Below are 25,551 nucleotides of genomic sequence, written 5' to 3'. Positions count from 1 at the left end.
TGAAGAAGCACATTCTGCTCACATATCAGCAGAGACGCCATAAATGCAAGTTAACGCACACGCAGAGCCATTGCCCGGGACTGCCCCGGAAACAGGGTTCAGAAATCCCTGCTGCGTTCTGCCAAGGTACCAACTGCTGACCCATCGTTGTTGCGTTAGGAAAGCTGGGCCAGCTTTCACAGCGTGCTACTGAAAATGAGGATGCCATAAAGAAATACATTTTTCCCCATTCCCTCTTGACTTATTTGCAGCGCCCAAGGGAAGTCAGCTTTAATGTGTGAAACACTGAAGTGGTCTGATAACCTGTCTCAGGCCTGTTGCCGGCACCCAGTGCCGAGAGGCAAAACAACAGCAGGGGGTTGGTTCGCTACCCGGTGTGCTTCACCCAGTAATCACAATGGGGTGGAGAAGCTGAAAAGTTTATTTGAAGCTTCAAAAAGGTACAGGGAGAATAGAATCTCAAATCCTGCACACAAAGCAGGAAGTTACACAGGCTTTTATACATCCTTTCTTCAGCATACTTATCCAATAGCAAGCTGCCCTAAGTATCCATACAGCCAGCCAATCCAGTTACCAGCTAGTTCCCTTGTTTTTTGTATCATTTGTTAAACTATACATAAAGCTGCTTTATTCAGTATTTTTCTTCCATATCCGCCCTGTTTGGCCTTGCTTAGTTTCAGGCAGTCTGACTCTGCAACATATTGTTGCAGATCCTCAGCATAACTGCTGTGTGTGCCTCCAGGCGGGGGGGCCAAGGACACTTGGGCCTAGTACACAGAGCTGCTGCAAGTGCCTCTGGGCGGGAGGGGGGGCCAAGGACACCTGGGCCTAGTGCGAGGGGGCTTCATCGACACTCGTGGTCTTCCATCCCCTCGAGTTACCTAGTGGCCATGCCCCAGTGTCCCCAACAGGCCTATCCCTGATATTTCAGAGGAAGGAACAAACAACTAACCCATAATGTACCTACTGGACTGTACAATCCTTTGTAGTGGTGGGAAATTCCTTTTGAACCCCCCGGCTGATCAGTGCATGCTCCGGACTCTGAAGCGATCGAACTGGGATCCCGTGTAACTTTATGACTTAGTTTCTGCATCTGACAATGTTATTCTTGGAGATAAACAGCTGATCCTTTCCTAAAACAGGCTAGACCAGTCGCTCCATGGAGTGCTGGCCAGGGTGCAATTCTCAGGTTGATGAAACTGCAGTGTCCAACAGCACTTCCATTGATCCTTCTGGAGCCGGGTGTCACGCCCTTCCAGCCACCCCTTTGGCGGGCGAATCGCTTTAATTTAGTATGAACCAGGGATGCACCTTCAGGAGCTTTCCCTCTCGCTGCTGCTCGGGAGGGAACCTCTGACAAGAGAAAAGAGAAGTTGGATGGAAGGTCCCACGTGTGCTTTGCCACTCCGTGAAGCGCCCCAAAATGGCTCTTCCAGGTTAACTACCTGCCGGGGGAGGCTGCTCCCGTCTAGCCACGCCCGCCCCTGCCCTGCCCCGGGGGAGGAGCCCGTGATCGGAGCGTGCAGCCAACGATCCAGACAGAGGCAAAGGCCCCGCCGCTCCCGGCCACGCAAAGCACCCGCCGGCTGCTCCCGGGCTCCGCCGGGCAGACAGGCCGGAGCGAGCCGCGCGCAGGCGGGGAAGGAGGCCGGCAGCCCAGGCGGAGAGAGGACGCGGGCGGCCGCTGGGGCAGCCAGGCGAGGGTTCAGGGGAGTCGGGGCGGCCCCCGCGTTCCGCTCGGCCGGCTGCGGGGCTGATGCAGGCGTTTGTCACCCGGCGGATCCCCCGCGAGGGGCTGGCGGCCCTGAGCCAGGCCGGCGTGTAAGACGGGGCGCGGGGTCTGCAGGCGGCGGGGCCGGGGCCGGGGCCCCCCGGGCGGGGTCTGCCGGCGGCGGCGGGGCCGGGGCCGGGGCCCCCCGGGCGGGGTCTGCCGGCGGCGGCGGGGCCGGGGCCGGGGCCCCCCGGGCGGGGTCTGCCGGCGGGGCCGGGGCCGGGGCCCCCCGGGCGGGGTCTGCCGGCGGGGCCGGGGCCGGGGCCCCCCGGGCGGGGTCTGCCGGCGGGGCCGGGGCCGGGGCCCCCCGGGCGGGGTCTGCCGGCGGGGCCGGGGCCGGGGCCCCCCGGGCGGGGTCTGCCGGCGGGGCCGGGGCCGGGGCCCCCCGGGCGGGGTCTGCCGGCGGCGGCGGGGCCGGGGCCGGGGCCCCCCGGGCGGGGTCTGCCGGCGGCGGCGGGGCCCCCCCCACGTGCGGCGGCCCCGGGGGCCGCTGGGCCCGTCGCGGCAGGCGGGTGCCGTGGCCAGTGGGGCTCGGCGGGGGGCGGGGGCTGCCCGACTCGGGGCTCGATCCTGAGCGGTGCTGAGCAGCCCCGGCCCTGCTGGGAGGCCCGGGCAGCGCCTCGGAGGGGTGGCAGCCTGGGCACCCAGGATTAGCCGCTGCTTCTGGAAAGGCAGGCCCCATGTCCGCGTCCCGGGGGCTGAGGAGTCCGTCACCAGCGCCTGTGACGGGCGCACAGCCCCCCTGAAATGCGCTGGGGTCCTCTTCCGATTGCTGCCACCGACAGCCAGGGGCCTTGTCAAATGGTCCTTGTTGCGGTGTTATCCGCTCTGCGTGTGGCCATGGTGCCCCGCAGCGCCCGCCATGGCCCCTTGCGCTGGGCGCTGTACAAACACCGAACAGAGACGCCCCTGCCCCCAGGAGCTGCCAGCCTGAGAATAAGAACCTTCAGCTGCTGCTCTAGAGAGAAGGACCCAGAAGGGAAATTAAGGTTTTTGGGTCCAGATGTAGTCGCTGAGTTCGTCACTTGTCACTCTGTAAGTGGACCTGGAGCCCTAGTAAAAAGACAAGAGACCCAGCCCTGAAGAGTTCACAGCCTGTTTCAGACAGCGAGATACACAGTGTGATTATCTAGGGTGGGCGCCGGTGTGTTCCGTGTCCCAGAGGGCGAGGGCAGGTGTTTACAATGCGGATTGTTGTGGTGGCAGTTCCGTCCCTTTCTGACCCTTTCCATGGCCAACTTGGATGATCAGAGGCGTTTATAGAAGGGTGGTAATTTCCTTTTTTCTTGTAAATGACCCGTCAGAGGCTGAGGCCTGGGGGACAGAGAGCTAGTGTTTATTTACAAGGAAAGAAACAAACTGCTGTGCCCTTCTTGTGTTAGGCACTTCTGAAAATGTCCTTTGAAGCCTCTGAGTCCCACTGACTTTCGATAAGATTTGGGCTCCTAAATCACTTAGGTGTATAACTATCTCTGTGGATCTGGGGGGTCTAACTCCCCTTGATTTTGGGATATATGGCACTTTTGAAAAATGTGCCCAGAATCCTTTTTTCCCCCTTCCTGTGACTTGAAAAGACTTTGCTTTAAAAAAAAAATAAATTTAAAAATGCCAAACTATTTTGTAAACAATTGATTTCTGATGCTGGTCGGTGCCTTTGATTCCAGGAAGCAAAAAGTTGAAATAACAATAACTATGCTGTGCATAGAATATAGCTAGCTAAGGTCCCAATTCCAATTGTGTAAACACTTGTGTATATCCTTAATTTTATGCACCTGGTTAATCCAGTTGACATCAGTGGAATTACTCGTGTATAAAATTAAGGCCATGCCTTGGTGTTGGTAGGATCAGGGCCTATGTTTTGCAGCAGGGAAATCAATGGGAGTTTTGCCACTGACTTCAATGGGAGCAGAAGGAGGCCTGTTATGTGTCCTCCCTCCCTCTCTCTGGCTATGGGTTACCTGAATGTTTTAACCTTAGTTTGACATTGTACGTTATCCTCAGATCACCAGTTTAACTATCTCTGACCTTCCAGTACTTCCCAGGCAAAACATTCAGAAACAAAACCTGCGTCTTGTATTGAAAGTTGTTTTCCTAACTACAGCTGACCCCCCTCCCCCTTCATTATTTTGTCTATGCAAAGCCAAAGAGCAAACGGTGCCTTAAAAGAATTAACCTCCGCCGCCCCCAGCTCTGCTGTGGCTGCCATTGGATTACGCTTCTCCTGGCGCATAGGTTCCGACAGCTCAGCGTCGTTTCGTGCATTGAATGTGCTAAAATGAGTTACGTTGTGTTTTGTGCCTGTTTTTGTTCTTTAAGAAAACAAGCAACTTTCACATATGACAAAATATCAGTTACTGGGGCTACGGAAATGCAGTGACCCCTGGGGCGCCCCCCCCCCCCGCTAGTGCCTGGGCAGTAAGTGGTTGTGTGGTGTCTTCGTTTAAATTGCCTGCAGCATTCTAGGCCTTCTGTAAAATTGTAGGCCCCCACGCTGATTTGCAGAAGTGTGTTCGCAGAGCACTGTTGGGGCACCGAGGGCAGTAAAATGAAAAGAGCAAATCGACCAGCATCCAAAACAAGGCCTTCAGAAAGGAGTGGGCAGTTAGGTTTGTGTGATTAAGGGGTTGGCTAGGGATGCAGACTGCCCTATGTGACCTTGGAAAAATCACTTAGTCTGTCCGTGCCTCAGTTTTCCCATCTGTAAAATGGCAATGACAATACTTCCCTGCCTCATGGGGGTGCTGTGGAGATAAATTCATTGTTGATTAGGAGGTGCTCGGATATTCCGGTGATGGGAGAGCCATATAAGAACCTAGAGAGGCAAGTGCCACCCAGGGAAAGTTTCATTTGCTATTTAAAACTGGAAGGATAAAGTGGGGCAAAGGTTAAGGGAAAGCCAGTTCTGCATCCCAGGACTCTCCACAGTAAGGGCTGCTGATGCAGTCCAGCTGGGGGGATCCCTGAAAGATGGGTCACTTCTGAGCACAGATACCGTCCAGGCTGAGGCTCAAGGGGAAGTTCTTGACCTGCCCTAATGTCTGTACCATTTGGAGCTTTAAAAACCAAGGTTTCCACGTTAGACAGCCTGTGTAAAGAACACCAGACCAGTATGCAGTGATCCCAGCTGATGCGGGCTTGAGGCAAGGTTTGACCAAGCTGAAAGTGATGCCAGAGCTCAGAAGGTGTTCCAAGCGAGCAGCGTGCATGTGTTGTCAGGTCATTGCAAGACTAATGTTTTTTGCTCTATGTCTGAAGAGATCCCGCCACTATTCTTCCTCCTTCTGCCGCTGCAGTTATTGAAAGAAGGTGCCGGACCTTTCCTGTGCCGGTTCACAGGTGGCTTGCGTGCGCTACACAGGACACCATGTGGCTGTATTTTAGCAACTGTGTGCCACCATCCTGGATGTGAAAGGGCAATCCACAAGGGAGGAAAAGAGGGAATCCTAATCTCCCTGCCTAAAATAAGAGTGTGTTCCTCACTCCATTTTGTTGATTTCCCTTGGCAAAACAGTACGGATACCTGGGGCAGTACGGAGTGCTGGCTTGAAGGGGGCCTCTTTCTCTTGCTTTAATGTGATTGTGACTTTCCTGTATCCTTGTAGCTGCAGCATCCAGCAATGGGATTCGGACGAACCTATCCCGCGGTCAGAATTGCTGGCGGGGGTGGCTGGGAAGCATGGACTGCTCTGTGTCTTGTCTGACCAGATAGACAAAGAGGTCCTCGATGCAGCAGGTGGGTATGGGCGGCGGCTCTCTTGTGAATGGCTCTAGCTGATCCTTTGTCATTGAAGAAAGAGAGGACATACAGAATTGTGTCCGTGCTGCCTGGATCTCAGTCCCGGTGTCTCGCCCTCACAGCCCTGAGAAGCGGATTGGCTGAGCCTTCTTTTGCTGCCATGCATTAATATGAATCTTCCACTTCAATTCCACCTCACACTGTGTCCCTCCATCACGGCGGCACAGAGTTGTAAGACATGAAGAGATGTGTCTAGCTCCCTGATGTCCGCTGGCCAGAAATTCAGGGTCCAGTGAACCTCACTAGCCAGAATTCACTGTCAGTCCCTTTTGGGTGTGTGTTTTTTCCCTGCAAAAAGAAACTTCTCTGCCTAGGGTAGAGTTCCCCAGAAAATGACCACTAAAGAATGACTTGTTCCCATCCCAGCCAAGGAGAAGAAGCTAGGAATATAGACACAGCATCTTTAAAGAGACTTTTCCTTAGCTAACGGAACACTGTCAACTTTCTTTGATGTTTTTGGCATTTAAAAAAAATCCTATTTCTGGCAAATCCTCCTGATTTTGGTTTCAATTCTTTAAAGGGATTTTCTGCTTCCCTTCCCAGTTAATGTTTACAAGGTGTCTTGTAAAAAAATCTGTTCTCATCCAACAGAAGTTATGAGCTTGATGCAGAAATAACTGGGTGACGTTCCCTGGCCTGTGTTAACAGGAGATCAGATCAAATGGCCATAAAGGTCACTCTGGCCTAACTCTGTGAATCTCAGTGAAGGAGGAAACTGACCAGCTGTGAGGGGGAAACCATGAAACTGACTAGACACAAAGCACTGTCAAATGTCCAGAGTCAGCTGCCTGAGAAAGTAGTATTGACCTCCTTCAGTTTCAGCCCTGTTAGGTGTTTCTGGTCATTAGAGTAGATTCCGAAGATTCAGACAATTACAAACCAGTAATTGTAAGACATTTTTATCCTTTAATTTTTCCCTTGTTCTGTTGTTGTGTTTCGGTCTTTTTAAGCTCTGTAGGTTTTGAGGGTTCTGTCTTCATGTTTTGCAGGGTCCAACCTTAAAACAATCAGCACGCTGTCTGTGGGTGTTGACCATCTGGCTCTAGAAGAAATTAAAAAGCGGTATTGTTTGCTCCTTTGTGTGCTCACTCGTAACCATGGAATGCATTTTCTTCTGCTATTTTCTATGTCCCCTGCCGTTCTCTTGGGTGAAAGAAATGGCGAACTGTTAATTGAGAGAAACCAATTGGAACAGAGGATGGGTCGGCTTGGGGGTAAGGCATTGCACTGGGACTCGGGAAATGTTGGTTCAGCTCCCAGCTTTGGGAAAGCCACTTAGGGCCAAATCCTTGAAGGTATGTCTGTTCCTAACTCCCATTGATTTCAGTGGAACCTAAATACCTTTGAGGATCTGAGCATAAGGACCAGATTTTTAAAGGATCCCATTTGGCACCTGTCTACATCTTTACGCACCTAGATAGCTTTTAAAACGTGACCCTCAGTCTCTCTGGGCCTCAGTTCCCCATCTGTACTGCCTGAGCTCCCAGCGGGGTTGTGAGGGTCAGTGATTGATTAATTATGGTTTGGTTGATGCTCCGAAAAGATGGTGATATAAGAACACATGTAGAAAAAATGCCCAGCAGAATGCAGTGTAAAACAAACAGGATTTCATCCAAATGTAAACAAACGAGCATTTCATGTGTTAACACTTGAGGACTGAAATGCTGTGTTTAAATTGCAGTGGAATCCGTGTGGGATACACCCCGGACATCCTGACCGATGCCACGGCTGAGCTCTCGGTAGCTTTGCTCTTAGCTACGTGTCGCAGGCTGCCGGAGTCAGTGGAGGAAGTGAAGAAGTGAGTATTTACAATTTAGGACTGGCTTCTGAGCTGTGTGATGTCAGTGTGAGTCTGGAGTAACTCCATAGACTGTGTGCTTGATCAATCCTGGACCCAAATACACCAAAGTAAAGGCAGTCCCTGCCTTGAGAAGTTTAAATGGATGCAGTTACAGTTACTCTGGATTTGCACTGGACTAGCTGAGATCAACATCGTTCTATGAGCCCAGTGAGTTAAATGCAATTATCTTGCACCTTAACAAAGAGGCGGTTTTAAGTCCGAAATCTAAGGCATAACTCTGTGTGCTTGAGCAGTGATCCAGCTAGAGCGTGTGTAGCAGTATAAAGGGGCCTTAAAGGAGGTGAAAATGGCCCCCTGAAGAGCCCCCTAGATTGTGCATGGGGCCTCCCCGGCCAGAAGAGAGCAGCTAGAAGCGCCCTGCACTGGACCTGCTCCCAGTGTGGGAAGGACGTTGTGGGTATGGCCAGAGTTCACTGCACAAAGGCTGTACCCAGGGGTTGTGGAGAGTTAAACAAAAGTTAGATCAGTCTTGAGGCTGCTCTAATTAATGCTAAGGTGACTTAAAGCAGGAACATTATAGACCCTGTCGCTGCATGTTCGCACCATTCATACCTGTTTCTAGGGTGCTAAATCATTTCTACCAGTATGTGACACATGGGTTGTGAAGTATTTGTGCCATTTGTAATTTGTTGGGTCCATATCCAGACTCCAAGCCAACCTGGAAAATGGAATCGGTCTAACATCTGTTTGTATTTCACTTCCTTTTGTAGTGGTGGTTGGACAACATGGAAGCCTCTGTGGATGTGTGGATACGGGCTGTCCGGTAGCACTGTAGGAATCATAGGGCTGGGAAGAATAGGTGAGTGTATTCTTTTGTGTAGATATATACTAGTATTTATCTCCCAATAATGTGAGCACTGTTGACTGACATAGCAACGCGCGTGTGTGTGTAAGATATAATTTTCCAAAAGAAGACACTTCATTGCACACACTTCTCCCTCTGGGGAGAGGATGAGACAACAGATACAGACCAGCTGTCGTTACTTAATGCACTCATGGAAGGCGCTCAGTTACTGTGGTGATGAGCACAGTACAACTACCTGTATAGAATAGAATGATTGATTAAAATAACGAACTCAGTGATCAGTAAGCTGATGTTTAGATCTCCAGTGTGTACTGTCTGTAGCTTTAATATTTTACTCAATTTTATCACCGCCAGAAACTTTCTTCTCTCTGCCTCTGTTTTCTGTGTGCATGTGAACTTGTGTCCAGCCCCCTTTCCTGCAGGGAACAACCCATGACTCAAGTGTTCTCTTTCTTGTTATTCATAGAATTCGATGAATCCTGGGTGTAGCTTTCAGCCCCTGTGTTCACACAGGCTTTTGCTGAGCAGACATTTATGCTCTCACCCATTAGGTGGGGAGTTCACAAGTTACTTCATTCTTTGGTTATGGTAACAATTTTGTGTTTAACTTTGCCCCGTGGTAGCGGTGCTGAGCACATTCACAGAAACTGCAAAATAAATAAAGAGAACTGTAAAGGACAAAAGATTCTGAGGACATTCAAACCAGTGGCTGATGGGACACTCCCCCATTCACCTGCCCCCCCGCCAGGAGCCCGAGGCTGACTAAGCAGGAATGCATCTCTCCATCCTACCAGTTAGCGTGCGATTGCAATCAGGCTTAGACCTTAATTTGTAAAACATGCACATATTTCCACCTTATCAGACTCCTAAAGCAAACTGGACTTTCTCTTGCTTTATTTCAGTTAAACAAATATCCCAGACAAAGTCCATGATGTACGGGAGTGCTGGCTTGTCTATTAGCTTGTTGAGTTGGTCAATGTTCGATTTTTTTTGTTTGTTTTTGTTTTTAATCTCCCTTAAATTTTCTCTCCAAAATGTCACTTCAGATTTAATGTCCCATCATTCCCTTTGCTGCAGCCGCCCTACCAATCAAAAATTCCTTCACTTCCCACGGAGTGAATGAGAGCATGTTCCCTCCATAATGAATGGGAAACCTCAGTGACAATCCTAGCTGGGGAAGTTACAGTAATCTCTTAATGAAAGTGGCAGGTTTCATTGCAGTTGAGTGAATAGTGGATGCATTCTGCGGCCTTGCCGAAAGATGCAGAAGCAATACACTCGGTTTTGGGCTGTCAGATTGCAGGGTTAGTGATATACCTCCTGCAGTGCATGATCTCAGTGTGCAGAGACGTGATCTTGTCTTGTTTTTAGGACAGGCAGTGGCGCGCCGTCTAAAGCCATTCGGGGTCAAGAAATTTTTGTATACGGGAAGTCGCCCAAAACCGGAGAACGCCGTGGAGTTTCAAGCCGAGTTTGGTAAGAGATCTAAATGAAGCTGGAAACACAGCTCTGGAAACAAAACTTTCTTCGTAAGTGCAGAATAACAAAGCATACAAATGAGTTGATGCAGGGAAGATCTTGTCCTTGGGTGTGGTGATTGGAAACTTGAAGGATTCCTCAAGCGCAGTGTAGCAGTGCTGAATTATTATTAAGGCCCCAAAGAGTGGCTGGTGTTTGAGTGTAGAGCACGACCACATTTCATATGTTGTTGATTGAAAGTGGTGACAATATCATGAGTGAAATCTGGACCCCACTGACTTCAGTGGGGCCAAGATTTCATCCCAGACCTCTTAGAAATAACTGGCAATTCCCAAATGAGACTCTCTTCAGATATAGTCTCGTTTATATCAAGTATTTGTTTTCCTACCTATAATAATGCACATTCTCTGTACTGTGCCTTTCTGCATGTTCAAACTCACTGATAGACTTTTTCCTGCAAAGTCCCAAGCTGTTGCCCAGCTGTGACTTGTGTTTGAAAAATAAACGGTTCCAAAAAAATCAATTTCTGTTGGGGTCAATCTTTTGGTTTGTAAATCCAGGGAACTCTACCTATTTCTCTCCTCCCTTCCTTGGGTGAAAGCTGAAAGAGTTGTCAAATCTGTCTTCAGGCCTTACAGAATTTAGAATCATAGAATATCAGGGTTGGAAGGGACCTCAGGAGGTCATCTAGTCCAACCCCCTGCTCAAAGCAGGACCAATCCCCAATTTTTGCCCCAGATCCCTAAACTTCTAAATGTTCGTTTAAAATATTATGGTAATATTTTGCTAACTAATCTGTACCACCCCTGAAATGCACAATGCAGCCACCTCTGGGGTAGAAGACGGACTTGCTAAGCATAGGTAAATTTCCTCTTTTGGTTGATGAAACCTGGTCTATTCTTTTTAAAGGTCCTTTAAAATATGGCACCTTGTTTATATGTTGTTTTTGTTTGGGTTTGGCAACCCAGTCATGGGGTGAGGTTAGCAAGGTCTTCCTGAAGCAATAGTCCCTCACTAATGACTATTTAATGGACATTGGGTAGTTCCCAAACTAGTGAAAATAAACAAGACCCTCCCTCCCCCCAGGAAACTCATTACATGTGGGGTTTTTTTGGGTTTTTTCCCCCCAGTCCCACTCGCCAAGCTAGCAGAGGAGTCAGACTTTGTGGTTGTTACCTGTTCCTTAACTCCTGACACTAAAGGAGTGTGCAACAAGGATTTCTTCAGCCGAATGAAGAAAACGTCTGTGTTTATCAACACAAGCAGGTGAAAGTCTTCACTGTCATCTTAAACAAGACTAGATTGTGGGTGCAAAAGGAAAAGCGGGTGATATTCAGGTACCTGATACACGGTGTTATGGAGGTCAAGGGATTATGCTGAAATTGCCATAGCCATGGGGGGCCAGTATTGGCTTGTGGCACCAGCTCTGAGCTTGTGCTTGCTAGCCTTGTAGCTTGGCCTGCTGCGACTATCTTTTAAATGGATATTCTATATTAATGTACACAAGAAAGTAACTTTTCTCCCCATTCGGGTGGAGTTCAGCGAACATCATGGGATTATTGCCGCTCTAAACGCTGCAAAGTGGGTGCCATTTTAGAGTCTCTCCTTCCTGGGAGGAAGTGGCTGCGGCTGTTCTCCAGGGTGGAAAAGCTTTGTGTGTGTTGGCGGTGACGCTCAAACGCCTTTCTCCCAGGAATGGGTGTGCGGGCTGTCACCAGGGAAGATAGGAGCCGCCTGGGTTTGGCCAGATGCTACGGTCCCATCTACATGGATGTTACAGCTGAGGGTTAAAACGGTGCTTAAACACACTTCAAATTATGTGTGTCCAAATGGGATTAGAATGCAATGGGCGACTACGGCAGTGGTTCTCAAACTTTTGTACTGGTGACCCCTTTCACAAAGCAAATCTCTGAGTGCGACCCCCCTTATATATTAACACTTTTTTATATATTTAACACCATTATAAATGCTGGAGGCGGAGCGGGGTTTGGGGTGGAGGCTGACAGCTCACGACCCCCCCCATATAATAACTTTGTGACACCCCCCCCGAGGGGTCCTGAGCCCCAGTTTGAGAACCCCTGGACTACAGCCAGGTTTGTACCTGAGTACAGTGACTGTTACAATAACCCGGTACAGAACATGGAGAAAACAGTTAAGCAGAACCTGATGGTTAGTGGTATGGAACAGCGGGCACAGAGTGACATACAGAGCTGAGTATTCATGCCTAAGGCCCTGATGGGGCAAACGCTCAGGCAGGTGACTCATTCCACTGAAGCTGGTGGGATGACTCGAGTGTGTAAAGTTAAGCATGTGGCAGTGTTTGTATCCCATGCTTGTCTGGCTTACTAGTAACAATATCTAGCTCTTGTATAGCTTAAACTGTGTTTCTTAGGGGAGCGGTGGTGAACCAGGAAGATCTGTACCAGGCTTTGGTTAGTGGCCAGATTGCAGCTGCTGGTCTGGATGTCACAACCCCGGAGCCGCTGCCTACTGACCACCCTCTCCTTTCCCTGAAGAATTGTGGTAAGCCACCGTCTTTGCAAATAGCAGCTGTTTGCACCTTCTCTTACATTCCACTTCCTGCACTTCTAATGGGGAGGCAGTGGCTTCTAGTGGCTAGAGGTGGGGGCTCATGTAGTTCTTGCTATTCTGTTTGCCACACTGACCTGACAAGGAATTTCAGTCCTGGTGAGCTTGGCATGGTTCATGTCTAGCAAGGGTTTAATATGAGGGGCTAATTAGTCACAGGCAAGGGAAAGTCAAACCATGTGTCCTTAAGCAAGCTGCTCATAGCATTGAGCCGTAGCAAGGCAGTGTGATATGAGGGGCATTGAGGAGGGAAAACCTTGTCAGCTGTGTGTGTGTTAATTAAAATGTATTTGCTCATTTGCAAACATCTCACTGACTGATCTCAGTATTCCATCAGAGAACTTAGATCCCATTTCAGCAAGGGACTTAAGCACATTGTCTAGCTTTGAGCATGAGTAGTCTCATTAACATCAATGGATTGGGACCTTAGTGCTCAGATACCGAGGTGATGAGCGTGTTATAAGTAGGGCTGTCAAGCCAATAAAAAAATTAATTGCGTGATTAAAAAAATTAATTGCGCTATTAAACAATAATAGAATACCATTTATTTAAATATTTTTGGATGTTTTCTACATTTTCAAATATACTGATTTCAGTTACAACACAGGTTTCAGAGTAGCAGCCGTGTTAGTCTGTATTCGCTAAAAGAAAAGGAGGACTTGTGGCACCTTAGAGACTAACAAATTTATTTGAGCATAAGCTTTCGTGAGCTACAGCTCACTTCATCGGATGCATTCAGTGGAAAAAACATTGAATGCATCCGATGAGGTGAGCTGTAGCTCACGAAAGCTTATGCTCAAATAAATTTGTTAGTCTCTAAGGTGCCAAAAGTATTCCTTTTCTAGTTACAACACAGAATACAAAGTGTAAAGTGCTCACTTTATATTTATTTATTACAAATATTTGCACTGTAAAAAAAAATAAATAGTATTTTTCAATTCACCTAATACAAGTACTGTAGTGCAATCTCTTTATCATGAAAGTGTAACTTACAAAGATACATTTTTTTGTTTGTTTTTTGTTACATAACTGCACTGAAACAAAACTTTATAACTTTAGAGCCTACAAGTCCACTCAGGCCTACTTCTTGTTCAGCCAATTGCTAAGACACACAAGTTTGTTTACATTGACAGGAGATACTGCTGCCTGCTTATTTACAATGTCACCTGAAAGTGAGAACAGGCATTCACATGCCACTTTTGTAACCAGCATTGCAAGGTACTTACGTGCCAATTATGCTAAATGTTCATATGTCCCTTCATGCTTCGGCCACCATTCCAGAGGACAGGCTTCCGTGCTGGTGATGCTCGTTAAAAAAAATAATGCGTTAATTAAATTTGTGACTGAACTCCTTTGGGGAGAATTGTATGTCTCCTGTTCTGTTTTACCCGCATTCTGCCATATATTTCATGTTATAGCAGTCTCGGATGCTGACTCAGCACACGTTGTTTGATTTACAAACCCTGTCACTGCAGATTTGACAAAGAAGGTACCAATGTGAGATTTCTAAAAATAGCTACCGCTCTTGACTCAAGGTGTAAGAATCTGAAAAAATTCTGTCCAAAATCTGAGAGGGACGAGGTGTGGAGCATGCTTTCAGAAGTCTTAAAAGAGCAACTACAGAACCCGAACCACCAAAAAAGAAAATCAATCTTCTGCTGGTGGCATCTGACTCAGATGATGAAAATGAACGTGGGTCGGTCCGCTCTGCTTTGGATCATTATCGAGCAGAACCCATCATCAGCATGGATGCATGGAATGGTGGTTGAAGCATGAAGGGACATAAGAATCTTTAGTGCCTCTGGCATGTAAATACCTTGTGACACCAACAGTGCCATGAGAACGCCTGCTCTCACTTTCAGATGGTGACATTGTAAACAAGAAGCGGGCAGCATTATCTCCTGCACATTGTAACCAAACTTCTTTGTCTGATCGATTGGCTGAAGTAGGTCTGAGTGGACTTGCAGGCTCTAAAGCTTCACATTGTTTTATTTTTGAATGCAGTTATTTTTTTTGTACATAATTCTACATTTGTAAGTTCAACTTTCATGATAAAGAGATTGCCCTACAGTACTTGTATTAGAAGAATTGAAAAATACTATTTCTTTTGGTTTTTTTACGGTGCAAGTTCTTGTAATCAAAACTAAATGTAAAGCGAGCACTGTACACTTTGTATTCTGTGTTGTAATTCAAAATCAATATATTTGAAAATGTAGAAAACATCCAAAAATATTTAATTGTATTCTATTATTGTTACAGTTTTTTAATTTTTTTAATCGCTTGACAGCCCTAATTAAAACAATTTATGGTTATAATTTGTTCCTTTATGTTATATAAAAACAACCCTTCCTAAATTCAGGAATAGGATAGCAGGGGACTTGAGTTAGTGAGCCAGGAAGACCCTTCCAGTCCTATGTTCTTGTCAAACTGTGAGATGTTAGATTGGGTTTGTTTAGTCTGGAGAAGAGAAAACTGAGAGGGAACATAAGTTTTCAAGTACATAAAAGGTTGTTACAAGGAGGAGGGACAAAAACTGTTCTCCTTAACCTCTAAGGAAAGGAGAAGAAGCAATGGGCTTAAATTGCAGCAAGGGTGGTTTAGGTTGGATGGTAGGAAAAACTTCCTAACTGTCAGGGTGGTTAAGTACTGGAATAAATTGCCTAGGGAGGTGGTGGAATCTCCATCACTGGGGATTTTTAAGAGCAGGCTTGACAAACGCCTGTCAGGGATGGTCTAGATAATACTTAGTCCTGCCTTGAGTGTAGGGGACTGGACTAGATAACCTGTCGAGGTCCCTTCCAGTTCTGTGATTCTGTGTTGGGAACAAGAGGTCATGACTTTATGCTTTCTAATATTTAGTTTTAAAGAGGTAGCTTTTATACTACATAAAGGGTACAAGATCACAAATGCTTTTCCTCTCCCCTATAAAAGTATTAAGCTTAAAATGTATTATTAATTTAATTGACAGAGCTGCTCAGATACCAAACCCATCTGGCATGTAGCTGTGACCCCAACAAAAGCAAGGACATTCTGGAGTTGGCTTTTCACTCGCTCTCTTGACCAGAAACACCTTGCTCTTCTGTTCACGGGTGAAGCTACAGCCAGCGCTGCTAATAGACTATGGTTTGGGGAGATGATGTAATTCTGGAAACCTGGGGTGAAATCCTGGCTTGTTACTTGTTACAAGTACTTGTTACAGAGACGTGGCACAAGAGTGCCACCACAAAAGGAAAGTGTACGTGCTAGAGTAAAGCACACTGCTTTGGTGCGCAGACCAGTCTCTGAAATACGTCTTCTCTCCCCTGTATAGTGATTTTGCCTCACATTGGAAGTGCTACCTATGCCACCAGAAGCGCCATGTCTGTGCTGGCTGCTAACAACCTTCTGGCTGGCTTGAAAGAGGAAAGTATGCCAAGTGAACTCCAGCTGTGAAGAGAATCCCAAGAACATCGCTGGCTAGGCCAGGTCATACCTTAGAAATGACCGTTGTCTCTTAGCCCAGAGAAGCAGCACAGATCCTGACTTGTTCCTGCTGTAAAGTTGGTGTATGTGCCTCTCTCGTTCTGCAGGTAGAACTGATTAAACCAGGCTTGAGTAACACACAGCTGTGTGGTGGTTTTGTGGAAGCAGTATGTATATTGTGCTATTTCAAGGGAAAAACTGAATGCTTGTGGGACTCTGGAGAGCACATAACTGTATGTGGATGGAAACTCAGAGATCAAAGAAAATCACTGCCTTTCTTGCATCAGTTGGTCCTATTTTCACAAGAAGGCAACAATCCTAATCAGATGGGTGGCTTTATTCTTTATGGCTCTGATAAAGCAAAAGATTTAAACATACTTAATGTCAGATGTGACCCAATGGCCGGCATGTTACGTGACCCCCTCCATGCCTGTTCTGCAGAGGATATGGGTCTGTTTTCGCTCTTAACTTGAGAGCAAAGCTCTGTAGCTCAAATTGTAGCAACTCACGATTTTAGCAGTGAGGGTCCCCAGTTCAGTCTCCAGGTTGTCAGCCCAGAGGGCAGGTGTCACATCAGCGTATGTCAAATGCCTCCATGGGGGGCTACTCAGATACTCAGATCTCTGGATTAGCTCACAGGTGGCTGAACATTGGAAATTCTGAATTTCACTCTACGAACATTTCCTACTATGCAGCAACTATGAATTCTGCCTTAACTCATGTCGGCAGAATAGTTGTGAGAGGGAAAATTAGTCTCCCAGGAATGACTTTCAGCACATGGGATGGGATCTGCAGGTTTTTGGTAAGATATGGGGTTTTTTTTATTCTTCTGGCCAGAGAAGGTCTGCATATCCCTTAGAGTGGGATGTCAAATAGAAGCGTGTAGTCAGGGAGGGTATAATATAATTAACTTTATATAACTGAGTATTTAGACTCTGATGCTCTGATTTACCTTGGAGAGTGTTGCAAAAAGTGGAAAGGCAGGTCCTGATCACTGCGGGGGAAAGTGCATCCCTGGCTATGGCTCAGAGATCCCTTCTAGAGAAGAAACTGGAACTAGGTCTCATGATGGGTGACCCAGGGCTCTGACTATTGAGTCAAAGGACTGGGTGAAGATTCCATTCCCCCGTCTCTATCTTCTGTCTGCCCAACCAATCTGCCTGGATGTTCAACTCCACATTAATATAGGGAGCTTAAAGGGACAGAAGGTTGTTTTCTGCCCATTAATGTAGGAAGTTGGATTCCTGTAGGATGTCTGTGGATCTGGTGCATCCTCGTTTGCTGACAGAAGCTTCTGCCGCTGTGGTGTCAGACATCACTAGAACATCTCAGTTGTTCAGCTCTGTGGTTAGCACTATTTAAAGGCATTCCTGATTGTTTGAGGCCATTTGATACTGTGTTGAAGCTCCTTGTCTATTCATGATCCTTAGATGGATTTGTTCCCTGAATGGGCTCCCCATGCTTTGAGACTGGCATTGGTTGTCACCACAGTTCTCTCCGGCTCTGCCACCGTGTGGTCTGCCGCGTAGCTGATTTGCAGCCACCAGGATAGAGATTTGAATACTGCTTTGGGCAATGAGATTCAGGTAGATAGAGTTGATGGGTCCTCTGCATCCAGAGAAATCAGGAACTATTGCTGGACATCTGTGGAGGATACCATCATATCGAGGGATGATATTAACCTTCTAATAAAGTTCAGTGATTGCTGACTTGGGGGATAGTATCTATCATCCTGCATATCCTGTCTGTTGTTAGAAAAACTTAGTGTAGCTCAATATCTCTCATGACTTCCAAGTGTAATTTGGGCTGTACTGGACTCAATTGGCTGTCTGTATGGTGGATAATGAAGCCAGGCTGCTCAAGAACTTCGGCTCTGCAGAAAATTGTCTCTTGCACTCATTCCAAGGAGTGGGACCTGATCAGAAGACCATACAGGAAACGATATGCATGCACCCTCCTCTCTGAGAGGCTGGGATAACTAGCATGTGGGTAAATAGTCTGGGGGTGGTTCCAAGGTAATCTATAGCCATCTTCATGCAGCTGTGTTTCATCTAGTTGGGGGAAGCTCAGGAGATCAAGAACCTAGGTTTGGGACTCGCCTGTGACTCTAATGCATAACCCAGGCAGACTCCATCCAGGACTCATTTGTCTGACATGGTGTGGATGCAACCAGCTGCAGATTCTGGTTGCCTGCTCCCTGTCTGAGTGACCATGTAATGGGGTCAGCCCCAGGTCATGCTTGATTAAAAATTGGGTTTTTCCAGAATGATCATGACTGCCCCTTGTGCCCCTGGACCTGTTCCATCTGCCAAGGGCTGGTTGGGTGTCCCTCCACAGATGCTTAGCAGAGCAGGAACAAAAGGAGTAATGTGATCTGTAATAAATAAGGCCTACATTCTCTTTTTGAGGACCTGGATGTCAGGAAAGTCGTCATTGATTTATTTAGAGGATCCTGCTGTGGATTTGTCAAGAGGCTCACTGAATAGCCTTGGCCAGCATCTGTCTGCCATGAGCATCAGCCTTTTCCGTGACCTTAGCCATAAGTGATTACATGAAGCAGGGTCACAGCCCGTTGTCCTCACAGTGAATCTGAGGCTGTCACACAGGTGCCTGCTACAGAGGCTGCTGCTATGCAAGCTCTCTCAGAATGGCTCCCACACAGAAGTATTTTCTGATCTTGAAAGAGAATCAGTCCATGCCAGGATGGCTCAAGTAGAAGAGATGGAGGCTGTGGATACCTAGAGGGTGTCAGAGGAAGCTTCAGAATTCCTTCTTAAGCAATCTGTCTTCCTCTCTGTCTGGTCTTGAGGAAGAAATCACCCTTAACTGGGATCATCCTGTCTTTGACAAGGGATGACAGGGCTGTATCCACATTTGGTAGAGTAACTAGATCTGGATTGGATCTATGAACGTGATACTGCATCTTGGCCAGCCTCTGAGCTCTTGCTGGGTTTTGCATTCAGCCCTAATTACATCTTCCAGTGTTGCATGTAGAGGGAGATAGGTTTGAGATGTTGAACTGAGAGAAAGTATTTGAGTGGTTTCACTCCCTTTTCTGTCTAGATCTATTCTATGTATTCATCTCATCTTTTGATGCCTCCTCCTTTTGAGGTTCTTCCAGTGGTGGTTCAGTGCCTGACAGTACTTGCCAGGATGGAAACAAAACACTCCTCTTGAAACAACTTGTTTTGAGGTTCCTCCTCTGGGGGCTTTAGCTCAGATTTAGAAAATTCTCCTTCCCAGGAATGAGAAGCTACAGAGTCCTTTCTTGATCTTTGTCTTCCTGCTCTTTTTTTGCAGCCTTTTGTGCGTGGGGCTTTCTCTCCCCCTGAAAATGGAAAAGGAAGTGGAATAGTCCCTCCATCTCTTGTTGCCTAGCAAACAGGAGCAAGTCTGAGAAATTGAGTCCATCAGAAAGGGTTTGGAACCTCAAACAGTAATCTATAAGCACACTTAAAATTGCTACATATCAAGGAATCAGTGGTGCGGGATAAGTAGAGCCATGGAGTAGAGTATTAACTCTAAGGGAATCTGATATTTTTATGCTCTGCTAGCCTCAGCTCCTGGTTGAAACATATTCAGCAGTTGGCAAATCTCACTGCTTAATTAGATCATAACCCTGGTCTACACTTCGAGTTTAGGTCGAATTTAGCAGCGTTAGGTCTATTTAACCCTGCACCTGTCCACATGATGAAGCCATTTTGGTTGACTTAAAGGGCTCTTAAAATCGATTTTTGTACTCCCCCCGACAAGGGTGTTAGAGCTAAAATTGACATTGCTGGGTCGAATTTGGGGTAGTGTGGATGCAATTTGATGGTATTGGCCTCTGGAAGCTATCCCAGAGTGCTCCACTTTCAACTCAGATGCACTGGTCAGGTACACAGGAAAAGCCCTGAGAGCTTTTGAATTTCATTTCCTGTTTGGCCAGCAGGGCGAGCTCATCAGTGCAGGTGACCATGCAGTCCCAGAATCACAAAAGAGCTCCAGCATGGACCAAACAGGAGGAACTGGATCTGATCGCTGTAGGGGCAGATGAATCCGTGCTATCAGAACTCCGTTCCAAAAGACGTAATGCCAGTATATATGCCAAGATCTCCAAGGGCAAATGCGAGGTGTTTACAATGCTCACAACCGCAGCGGTGATCTGAATGGGCTCCCGCTTGCAGTGCTATGGCATATGCGTGGGCAATCTAGGAAAAAGGGCGAGGAATGATTGTCTGCCGTTGCTCTCATGGATGGAGGGAGTGGTCACTGATGACATGTACCCAAAACCACCAGCAGCTACCTTGTCCGTTACCTCAATTTTTTCTAATTAAGAAAGAAAGAATGCATAGTTTCAAAACAATAGTTACTTTATTTTGAAGAGGGGAGGGTGATTGGTTTACAGGGAGTTAAAATCAACAAAGGGGTGGGTTTGCATCAAGGAGAAAGAAACACACACAACTGTCATGCTGTAGCCTGGCCAGTCATGAAACTGGTTTTTAAAGTCTGTGATGCGCAGCGTGCCTCGCTGTGCGCTTCAAATCGCTGTCTGGCTGCTCAAAATTGGATGCCAGGCAATTTGCCTCAACCTCCCACCCTCCCATAAACATCTTCCCCCTTACTCTCACAGATATTATGTAGCACACAGCAAGCAGCAATAACAATCGGAATGTTGGTTGCACTGAGGTCTGACCAACAGCGCCAGCGAGCTTTTAAATGTCCAAAGGCACATTCTACCACCATTCTGCACTTGCTCAGCCTATAGCTGAACTGCTCCTTACTACTGTCCAGGCTTCATGAGCCATCGAAGCGAGGGGTAGGTGCTGCCAGCTGGGAGAGCAGCCTGAGGCAGAAGCCTCCAGCTCGCAGGAGATCAGGATAGCAGAGTTGCAGCGGAAGCGGTGGAGCAAGCAAAACTCCATTGATGAGGACGGCTAGCAGTGCTATGGCATCTGCACATACAGGCAATCCAGGAAGTTTTTGGAAAATGTAGGGGACAATTTCCTGGTGCAAGTGCTGGAGGAACCAACTAGGGGCAGAGCTCTTCTTGACCTGCTGCTCACAAACCAGGAAGAATTAGTAGGGGAAGCAAAAGTGGATGGGAACCTGGGAGGTAGTGACCATGAAATGGTCGAGTTCAGGATCCTAACACAAGGAAGAAAGGAGAGCAGCGGAATACAGACCCTGGACTTCAGAAAAGCAGACTTTGACTCCCTCAGGGAACTGATAGGCAAGATCCCCTGGGAGAACAACATGAGGGGAAAGGAGTCCAGGAGAGCTGGCTGTATTTTAAAGAATCCTTATTGAGCTTATAGGGACAAACCATCCCGATGAGTAGAAAGAATAGTAAATATGGCAGGCAACCAGCTTGGCTTAACAGTGAAATCCTTGCTGCTCTTAAATACAAAAAAGAAGCTTACAAGAAGTGGAAGATTGGACAAATGACCAGGGATGAGTATAAAAATATTGCTCGGGCTTGCAGGAGTGAAATCAGGAAGGCCAAATCACACCTGGAGATGCAGCAAGCAAGAGATGTTAAGAGTAACGAGAAGGGTTTCTTCAGGTATGTTAGCAACAAGAAGAAACTCAAGGAAAGTGTGGGCCCCTTACTGAATGAGGGAGGCAACCTAGTGACAGAGGATGTGGAAAAAGCTAATGTACTCAATGCTTTTTTTGCCTCTGTCTTCACAAAACAAGGTCAGCTCCCAGACTACTGCACTGGGCAGCACAGAATGGGGAGAAGGTGACCAGCCCTCTGTGGAGAAAGAAGTGGTTCGGGACTATTTAGAAAAGCTGGACAAGCACAAGTCCATGGGGCCGGATGCATTGCATCCGAGAGTGCTAAAGGAGTTGACAGATGTGATTGCAGAGCCATTGGCCATTATCTTTGAAAACTCATGGCGATCGGGGGAGGTCCCAGATAGAAAAAAGCTAATGTAGTGCCCATCTTTAAAAAAGGGAAGGAGGAAGATCCTGGCAACTACAGGCCAGTCAGCCTCACCTCAGTCCCTGGAAAAATCATGGAGCAGGTCCTCAAGGAATCAATTCTGAAGCACTTAGAGGAGAGGAAAGTGATCAGGAACAGTCAGCATGGATTCACCAAGGGCAAGTCATGCCTGACTATTCTAATTGCCTTCTATGATGAGATAACTGGCTCTGTGGATGAAGGGAAAGCAGTGGACGTGTTGTTCCTTGACTTTAGCAAAGCTTTTGACACGGTCTCCCACAGTATTCTTGCCAGCAAGTTAAAGAAGTATGGGCTGGATGAATGGACTATAAGGTGGATAGAAAGCTGGCCAGATTGTCAGGCTCAGCGAGTAGTGATCAATGGCTCCATGTCTAGTTGTCAGTCGGTATCAAGTGGTGTGCCCCAGGGGTCGGTCCTGGGGCTGGTTTTGTTCAATATCTTCATAAATGACCTGGAGGATGGTGTGGATTGCACCCTCAGCAAGTTTGCAGATGACACTAAACTAGGAGGAGTGGTAGATACGCTGGAGGATAGGGATAGAATACAGAGGGCCCTAGACAAATTGGAGGATTGGGCCAAAAGAAATCTGATGAGGTTCAACAAGGACAAGTGCAGAGGCCTGCACTTAGGATGGAAGAATCCAATGCACCGCTACAGACTAGGGACCGAATGGCTCGGCAGTAGTCCTTCAGAAAAGGACCTAGGGGTTACAGTGGACGAGAAGTTGGATATGAGTCAACAGTGTGCCCTTGTTGCCAAGAAGGCCAATGGCATTTTGGGATGTATAAGTAGGGGCATTGCCAGCAGATCGAGGGACGTGATCGTTCCCCTCTATTCGACATTGGTGAGGCCTCATCTGGAGTACTGTGTCCAGTTTTGGGCCCCACACTACAAGAAGGATGTGGAAAAATTGGAAAGAGTCCAGCGGAGGGCAACAAAAATGATTAGGGGACTGGAACACATGACTTATGAGGAGAGGCTGAGGGAACTGGGGATGTTTAGGCTGTGGAAGAGAAGAATGAGGGGGAATTTGATAGCTGCTTTCAACTACCTGAAAGGGGATTCCAAAGAGGATGGCTCTAGCCTGTTCTCAGTGGTAGCTGATGACAGAACAAGGAGTAACGGTCTCAAGTTGCAGTGGGGGAGATTTAGGTTGGATATTAGGAAAAACTTTTTCACTATGAGGGTGGTGAAACACTGGAATGCAGTTACCTAGGGAGGTGGTGGAATCTCCTTCCCTAGAAGTTTTTAAGGTCAAGCTTGACAAAGCCCTCGCTGGGCTCATTTAGTCAGGGATTGGTCCTGCTTTGAGCAGGGGGTTGGACTAGATGACCTCCTGAGGTCCCTTCCAACCCTGATGTTCTATGATTCTATTCCATGCACAGTGAACCCAGGAAAAAACCTGCAAAACGATTGTCTGCTGTTGCTTTCACAGAGGGAGGGGCGACTGATGACATACCCAAAACCACCAGGGACAATGTTTTTGCCCCATCGGGCATTGAGATCTCAACCCAGAATTCCAAAAGGCAGCGGAGACTGCAGGAACTGTGGGATAGCTACTCACAGTGCAGCGCTCTGAAAGTCGACGCTAGCCCCGGTACTGTGGATGCACTCCGCCAGCTTAATATGCTTTGACTATACAATTGACTATATACAACACACTTGACTATATATAATTGCTTCTGAAAAATTGACTTCTATAAAATTGACCTAATTTTGTAGTGTAGACATAGGCATCTGGTCATCCCAGGGGCAGCTGATCAAATAAGAAGTGGGTGTATCACAGCCATTGCCATTAAATGGCCAAGGATTTCTTGGTGTTTAAACCACCATCACCTGCACTATCACCCTGGTGTGGAGTGCATAGAGACACCATTGGCTTGTTTGTTTTGTGCTTAAGCCAAGTTTGCATTATAAGCAATTGACACTGGCAGATAGATCTAAATGTATGACTTTCTCTTGGTATCACTATTGAGAAGCTACAGGCAGATAAACCAAGTGACAAACAATGGTGTTATGTATGTTTAGACAGATAACTCAACAAACGTGTTCTAACTTGTCAAACTTTTCCAGCAGCTAACCTAGCATCAGTCGTTCTAAGACCTTTTTCCATGACAGAGGAGAGCAAGTATAAAAAATTATTGCAACACCAAGGGACTTTATATACTGTACCCCATGTGACACCCTGCACCCCATGTTCACCACTTTTGTATGGTCATGATATATTTTGTTTGAAGTATGCCTTGTATCATTTGAAAACTCAATCTGCAGAACAACATTGTCCTGTTAACATATCAAGATTGTACATGGAGCTATGAGATTTTACTATGATTGTTACTGAAATATGCTGTCATTCTGCCTGCTTAATGGGCAATTCACCAGAAGGGGAGCTATAAACAAATTATTTACAATGCCACAGGACAGCTTGCAGAACAAGTTCACAATAGAACTGCTGACCCCATGACCCCATAAAGACTTTTCCAGTACAAAGGGTTAGAGTATAAGAAGTGGGAGGGAGAAAGCCTCTGGCCACCTCTCCTCTCCCATGACATTACTAAATATCTGAAGAACACTGAACGAAGGGGAGTGGTTCCCGGCTGGAAAAAGCAGCAGCCTGTGAACTATATTGCATCTAATGGGAAGACAACTGATGTTGCTTTTAGAGTTAGCCTAGGTAAAGTCTAGAAATTAGATTGTGGTTTTATCTTTCTCTTTTGTAACTAAAATCTGACTTTTATGCCTTATCACCTGTAAATCACTTAAAAAAAATCTGTCTTTCTCACTTAAACATGATTTACTGTTTTATCTAAACCAGTGTGTTTGTTTGAAGTGTCTGGGAAACCCACACTTGAGACAAGGCTGGTGCATATTCATTATCCACTGTTGGAATGACAGACTAATTATGAGCTAGTACATTCCAGTGGGCCACTGAACAGTACAAGACTTTTTGGGGGGCAAGGCTAGGACCGAGGGATATGCTGGTGTCACCTTGTATCTGTTTGTGGCTGGCTGGGCATAGCACTCGTGTTCAACTAGGAATGACTTTACATGTTGGGGGCCGTGAGTGAACAGAGCCTGGAAAGGTTGCTGTTCTGACAGTAAGGCAGTGTAAAAGGCAATCCAGGCTGGAGATCTAAGAGGACATAACAGACCAGCAATTCACGTTGCACCCTAAGGAACGTCACAACTGATTCAAAATCTTTTTCTTCCACTATAGGCGCCTCATCAGATACTTCCAGCTATTTACTTCCATATAGCATTCTGCCCAAGAGAGGAAGAGTTGGCAACAAGGGGCATTGTTTTCAAGACAAAAGGTTGTGTTGGTAATATTACAGGATTGTATTTGTTTATTTAGATTTAAATAATCAAGAGACACTTGAGCAAGGATCTCAGTACCCTAGCATAGCATTAGCAATACAATTAAAATAATCAAGTGAATGGGAACTCAGGCAGCCAGACACCCTCCTTTCAGACACTTCATTTTCTAGGAATCATACCTTCAACCTTCTCCAAAAATACCCAAACAGATGTGTTTTACAGCATACCTGGAAGGTCACCAAATTTGGACAGTTCAGAGTCCTCAAGCCCACACACCGAATGCCCTGCCAGCCATCCGCTTTGCTTTATTACAAGAGGGTTCCAGTTCAGGCATTCCTGCAAATGGCAGCATGGTACAGGGAGAGAGACAAGCCCTCAGGTAAGGCCGTCCCAGGTTATTTAGGGCTTTGTAGGGGAGAACCAACTCCACCGAGACCAACACACCGACTGGTAGACCCACTGCAGGCCATCAGTGTTCCAGTCAGGATTAAGTGAATAATTAAATCAAATCAGACACATC

General features: G+C 46.9%; 1 protein-coding gene across 2 annotated transcripts; it reads left to right on the top strand.

The window, feature by feature from the left end:
• The first annotated feature begins 1,362 nt into the window (after positions 1-1,362).
• On the top strand, positions 1,363-15,901 carry GRHPR (glyoxylate and hydroxypyruvate reductase). 2 transcript variants are annotated; one of them, XM_073345734.1, is made up of 9 exons: positions 1,363-1,697; positions 5,374-5,504; positions 6,557-6,629; positions 7,249-7,365; positions 8,139-8,227; positions 9,605-9,709; positions 10,843-10,978; positions 12,105-12,235; positions 15,612-15,901. In XM_073345734.1, the coding sequence occupies exons 1-9, from the start codon at positions 1,378-1,380 to the stop codon at positions 15,731-15,733; spliced, it is 1,224 nt and encodes a 407-aa protein (XP_073201835.1). In that variant the 5' UTR covers positions 1,363-1,377; the 3' UTR covers positions 15,734-15,901. The 2 variants fall into 2 exon arrangements, with proteins under 2 accessions (XP_073201835.1, XP_073201836.1); XM_073345735.1 differs by having other exon boundaries at positions 1,530-1,821.
• Positions 15,902-25,551: the final 9,650 nt, after the last annotated feature.

Source organism: Lepidochelys kempii, chromosome 5, assembly GCF_965140265.1.
Source record: "Lepidochelys kempii isolate rLepKem1 chromosome 5, rLepKem1.hap2, whole genome shotgun sequence".
NCBI lineage: Eukaryota > Metazoa > Chordata > Testudines > Cheloniidae > Lepidochelys > Lepidochelys kempii.
This window is presented reverse-complemented; position numbering and strand designations above follow the sequence as displayed.

Coding starts and splice junctions, on each gene's coding strand:
- GRHPR (XM_073345734.1), top strand. CDS start 1,378: ATGGAAGGTCCCACGTGTGCTTTGCCACTCCGTGAAGCGCCCCAAAAT. Junction 6,630..7,248: donor CTAGAAGAAATTAAAAAGCG/GTATTGTTTGCT, acceptor TTTAAATTGCAG/TGGAATCCGTGTGGGATACA. Junction 12,236..15,611: donor CCTTTCCCTGAAGAATTGTG/GTAAGCCACCGT, acceptor TCCCCTGTATAG/TGATTTTGCCTCACATTGGA.